At 32.3% G+C, this 5,948-nt stretch overlaps 1 protein-coding gene across 1 annotated transcript in view; it reads left to right on the forward strand.

Annotated features, from left to right (window-relative positions):
• The window catches only part of LOC107605733 (methyltransferase-like protein 2), a gene marked incomplete in the record, with an annotated part of 3,737 nt that extends 900 nt beyond the window's left edge, over positions 1 to 2,837 (forward strand). Inside the window, 8 exon segments of the mRNA XM_016307703.2 lie at positions 1 to 72; positions 478 to 620; positions 806 to 839; positions 1,233 to 1,308; positions 1,541 to 1,718; positions 1,981 to 2,070; positions 2,179 to 2,278; positions 2,400 to 2,837. Coding sequence (XP_016163189.1) covers positions 1 to 72; positions 478 to 620; positions 806 to 839; positions 1,233 to 1,308; positions 1,541 to 1,718; positions 1,981 to 2,070; positions 2,179 to 2,278; positions 2,400 to 2,539 — 833 coding nt within the window.

Raw genomic sequence — 5,948 nt, forward strand, 5'->3', positions numbered from 1 at the left:
AAGTGCTGCTCTTGGAGGTGACACTGAATATGCCTCTCCGTGAGCCTCAACAGCAGCTAATTGAGATTAATGGTGAGAGTTTTCATGCTTTCACTCTTTTGTTGAATAATGGAGGGAAATGTATTGAAAACAAACAACTTAAAAGTGTTACGATTCTATCTCTATATTGTATTTATAGACAATGAAACCGAAACCTTTTCCCATTCATTTGTTTGATATACAATGGAATGCAACATTGGTCATATTCTATTTAGCTCCATAACATTTCATCATATTCTATTACCATGAAAGAATGATACATAGTCTTAGCTATTTCATGTTGGCAGGATTTCAATAAGTTATTAATTGCCTAAGGTTGTAGTCGAGGTTTAGATACATGAATTTGTGCAGTTGCTTATTAGATTTAGTTTGTAGGTTAAATGTTGGACACTATTAGCTGGTGAAATAATAATTTACTCTGAATTTAATTTTCGTCAGATGACTTTGCAAATGTGCAATGCTGTGAGCAGAGGGTGCTTCCTGCATTCAATAATTTGGTCACTAACGACACTGAGGATGATACTGTAGCTGAAATTTTGAACAATCATTATATAGTGCCTCGACAGAGTTATTTTTACATGGTATCTTTTCCTCCATACAGTAATAATCAAATTTTCTTGGCTTTTGCATTTCGTATTGTCTTGGTTATTTGTCCTTTTGTTATGGAAAGTTTTTCTAGATTTCTTGGTGACTGAAATTTTAAACCGAGATTTGATGGATGGTATCTTACATGTGTTTATATGTATTTGTTTTCATCATGCGGAAGTCTGATCTGGGACAGATTCGCAATCTAATTCCTGGTAATGGTTGGTTACATAAATTTCAATTTCTTGTTGACTTATATGCTTGGACCTTGGTTCCTGCTCACATTCAATAACTCTCCCATTGTTCATTGGCATGTTTATGCGACAATCCCCATCATGGAAAGAAATTATCTGTTTTACTTGTTGATAATACTTGGTATGTTTCTTATGACCTTAAATAATTCACCTCAACAGTTTCACGACATGTGAATGGAGTAATCTTGTCTTTATTGAATTATGTTTAGATCTGTATGATCTTATCAACAGAAAACCAGTTAATTTTTCATGTAGCATTTCTAAAGACAACTTGTTTGTGTTTAGGTGGTCACAAAAGGATCTCATATTGTGTTTCATATTTAATTCAGCTTCCCTTTTAATTAATTCTTGCAGCTAATGCTGACTCTGGTTTCAACCTTATAGTAGTAGATCCACCATGGGAAAATGCTAGTGCCTACCAGAAATCAAGGTATTTAAGCACTAAGCAGCATTATTGTTTGCTCGGGTATCATGTGCCATCTTCTAAAAGAAGAGATTTGTATGCCATATAACTTTGGTGTTCAATCGCCTTTACGATATGCCATGCTTCTCTTAGATTGACTGTTCAGCTACATATTCTCTGACCCATATTAAGAGGAAAATACTATCAAATGTTGTTCTTTTTTCTTCATAATTTCTGATCTAGTTCTTACACAATGCAGGTACCCAACCCTGCCCAACAGATACTTTTTATCCATTCCTATTAAGCAACTTACTCACACTGATGGTGCACTTGTAGCCTTATGGGTGACCAACAGAGAGAAGCTTCGCAGTTTTGCAGAGAATGAGCTTTTTCCTGCATGGGGAGTTGGCTATGCTGCTACTTTTTATTGGCTAAAGGTGATATCTGAATTCTTCGTACTGTTTGCCCTTAAAGTGTGTGATGCTATTCCAAACTCCGCTACATTATTTGAGATATTATACTGTTAGATATCTTGAATATTAGTTACTGGTTGGTTGCATTTACAACCCTATATAGGGTATGCACGTATATCCAGCACTTTTCACCATTCAGTAAATTATTTTTCAAATTTCTTTGCAACTCTTTCTTCTTTTACTATCATGATTCTCAACATACATCTGTACTTCTTGTCTATGGCAGGTGAAAGCAAATGGATCCTTGATTGGTGATATTGATCTCTTCCATCATAGACCATATGAATGCCTTATCCTGGGATACATTGCTGGGAAGGTAAACTCTTCAAATTATTACTTTATAGGCCCTCTAGCCACCATAAAGTTTTTCCCCTTATTTGTATATACCTCTCATCTCTCATTTCCATTCTTTCATCCTTGATAGGTGAACAATTCTTCTAATCATTCAAAATTTAAACCTGTGAAGGATCATCATGTGATTATGACCATTCCCGGTGATTACTCAAGAAAGCCCCCAATTGCAGGTATTCTTCTTGTCTGATTAATGTGCGGATGTTTTACTTTTATGTGATTGCTAATTTGTGCTGAGAACCTTGTATGATTTAAATGCAAGTTCATTTTTTCTTTTCTTTATAATATGAACAGATTTGTTATTGGATTATGTTCCTGGGCTCCGACCTCCTCGATGCATAGAACTGTTTGCTAGAGAACTGACAGCTGGTTGGGTTTCATGGGGTAACGAACCCCTTCACTTCCAAGATTCTAGATATTTTGTCAAAAGATAGATAGATAAGATACCATACTTCTTTGCAGCAAGGTGCTAACCAAGCGACCACAGGTTTAATTTTTTCTTCTTCTCTCCTCGCGGGGTGGCATAAGGTTTATGCGCTAGGCCGGAGTTTTGTGCATTATGGAGTTCAATAGATAGATGATTCTTGTACAAGTGAAATATGACCAAATTTTTGTTCATGCTTGAATTTGTATCGTCTATTTCTCGTGCTGCTTTTTTGCTGCATGTTATGTTGACTGAATGTTATTTAGGGGTTCAACTTATCCGATTAGAGGAATTATGACTGCTGTTCCTATTACATGTTGTTTTCCATCCCCTTATTTGAACTCGAGACTACTGAAAAGCAGACGAGTTTTTTAACCGGAGTAATGTTGATTGAATTTTTCTTTTTAAGAAAACTTTTTTAGGAGCTTGTTTGAATATTTGTATCTCTCATCCAATGCCCTATTTTTGTTTTGTTTCTTTTTTGTATTCTTTTTCATTCTTATGTGGCTGGGGAAGAAACAAAAGCTATATCGAAGCTTTGCTTCTACTTTGAGGGAGTGGCTTTAGTCTTTAGGAGGGAAAGGTTGCTAAATAATGTAACAAGACATTTTGTTGCAAAATTTAATATCGTTTTGGGTTCTTAACAGATTCATATAGAGAAAGTTCGTATATCCTCTTTTTGTATAGTTGCTGTTGTTCCTCATCAATTTTATGATTTCGTTGCCAAAATAATTGTGACTTGTTTGGCTCGTGCCCAGTGCAAAATATTTTAGTATTTTTTTCATATATAATTGAATTAAATAATGATAATAATGATAAAAAATCACCGAAAGCGATTCCCATGCCACTTTCCCGTTCTTTTCAATGCCTTGTCCAATATGTCTAAGTACTTTAAATGTACACTTCAAAATATTCTTGTTTAGATTTTATGACAAATTATATTGGCCTCTTCGTTTTTGAATTCAGACAATTCTCTCTCTCTCTCTATATATATATATATATTTTAAAGAATTTAATTGACAAATTGTTATAGTTATAGTTCATCCGCCCTAACTTTTGAAGCATTCATTAAATTAAATTCTTTTTTGTGAACTTGTTGGTCCACTTCGCTGACAAATTTCGTGGACAGAGTACGCATTATAATGGAAGTGTAAGAATTTTGTTTCTATGCCTGTAAAACACGTACTAGACTTTCACAAATTGTTACTTAATTAGATTAATCTGAATTTAACTTCATGTAATGTACACTAATATTTTCAGCTTCAAACTTTGACCCACTAAAGAGAATTTTCGATCTTTGACCATTAAAGAGATTGGGAGAAAAAGAAAAAGCGAGAAATGCCACTCAAAAAAAGACAAGCCAAAAAGAAAATGCTTTTCGGCATTCGCAATGGTAAAGGACGCAGCAGCAATAATTTGGCGGGTAAATGGACACTAAATTTCGAGTGAACTTTTTTTTTTTCCCAATCCAATCATACGAACATTTAATTTCAATAACACGTAATCTTTTCTAACTTCATTTAATGCACTACTAAAAACTGATAAATCAATCTTAATATCAATACCAACTTATAGATTTATGTTATATGGACATAGTTATGAGTATGTAGTTTGGACATAATTTTACAATCCATTAATATATTTTATTTTATTTAAAATTATTTTTTAAAAATTTAAGTACTTTTTAATTGATCAAACGATTCTTTTTCACCATGTTTTTTTTATAACATGTTTAAAGTTTTTAACTGACTTTTTCGCAGTTTATATTCAATTAGCAATTAGCCAATGCGATTTATTACAAGTAGTAAGAACTCATTTAGTCAAAAGTCAAAACACATTCCATATCATTTTGAAGTCAATTTTAGTAGGTGATTTGCACTTATAAACTCTCCTTAATCTTGTAAAACACATCTTAATGTTGATGAATTGATATATATCTAATACATTTTTTTTTTCTAAAAATTTCTTCTTACATTTTGATAACTATTGAAATTTTTTTAAAGAAATGAAATGAAAAAGCATCATTAGACATATGGATCATTCTGGTTTGAATGATTACTGAGTACTGTGTAGTGACCTGCAGTGGGGTCCATAGTCACTAATAATTAGGTTATCAGAGAGGAGCACCCCACATGTGATGTCCACGCGTCAAATCCCTCAAATTATTTGGGGTCCACTTCGTCACACTATCGTACCTCCGGTTAATCACAGCCGTTCGTTTTGTCATCGGATTCCAATCCTCAACGATTTCACGGAAAAGAAAGAAATTCGGTTTATTTCGGTATATTATTTTAAGTGGAGAAATTAATTTTAATGGAATATAATATATATTAAAGTAATAATTTTTTTTTTCCAAAAGATAGTAGGTTATATTTCATTAATTATTGAAAAATAAAATATAAAAATGTCCAAAAGCAGGATAGCATAATGAAAGCTTGAGATTTTTCAAAAACACTACATTGAAGGTATTCATCCAACCGTGTGTGGTCGAAAAAAGAAGAAAAATCTTAAAGAAAAAAGAATGATAAATCAAATTGAATGCAACTAAGAGCTTGCCTCATAGAGATGACGACCTAAACTGAGAGTTTTTTGGATTTCACGGAACAACTTGACAGAGCTTGCTAGAATGGCAGACGACATTGAAGTAGAACTTTCAAAAATCAACTGGTTGCGAGAATGATGGCAAGCAATTGAGGATTACGATCAGCATTCTTCAACGGTTTAAACATCTCTGTTGATGCAATCCACCATGTCCAAAAGTCGTTAGGATTCTGAGGGAGAAGACAATCACAAAGATAACTCTGAAACCATATATTTTTAATTCTAGAGCAATCGATTAAATAATGAGTAACTGTTTCAGTTGCTTCATGACATAAGTAGCATATTAGTGATATAGATGGGATGTGCTGATGTGGTGATGAATCTGAACAAGCACCGAAAATCGACCATGGAGAGATTTCCAGATAAATAGCTTAATTTTGTAAAGCTAAGTTCAATTTTCATAGATCAATCTACAAATTTTTTTGCTGCGATGGTAAAATAATTATTAATGTAACAAATTTTATTTAAATTAATACACCAATATCCTTATCACATCTATATGCGGTATTTTGAAAATTAATTTAAGTAATGAAATATTTTATTAATGTGAGGCTACACAATTAAATAATAAGAATAAATCTTTTTTCGGTTGATACAATTTAGGTGGGTGTAGCTATAAATTATTTTTTCAAATAATGTACTATCAACATAAAATAAATTAAACAATACCTAATTGTATTAATATAAGTAACTCACTATCATTAGAGTTTAATAAATAAAATAATTAATTAATTAATAGAATTTATTTTGCATATATTTTCAATATAACTTTTTTTTATCATATTTTTCATTGTAGATAAGAATTAATTATTTTCTAA

This window comes from Arachis ipaensis, chromosome B06, assembly GCF_000816755.2.
Source record: "Arachis ipaensis cultivar K30076 chromosome B06, Araip1.1, whole genome shotgun sequence".
NCBI classification, from domain to species: domain Eukaryota; kingdom Viridiplantae; phylum Streptophyta; class Magnoliopsida; order Fabales; family Fabaceae; genus Arachis; species Arachis ipaensis.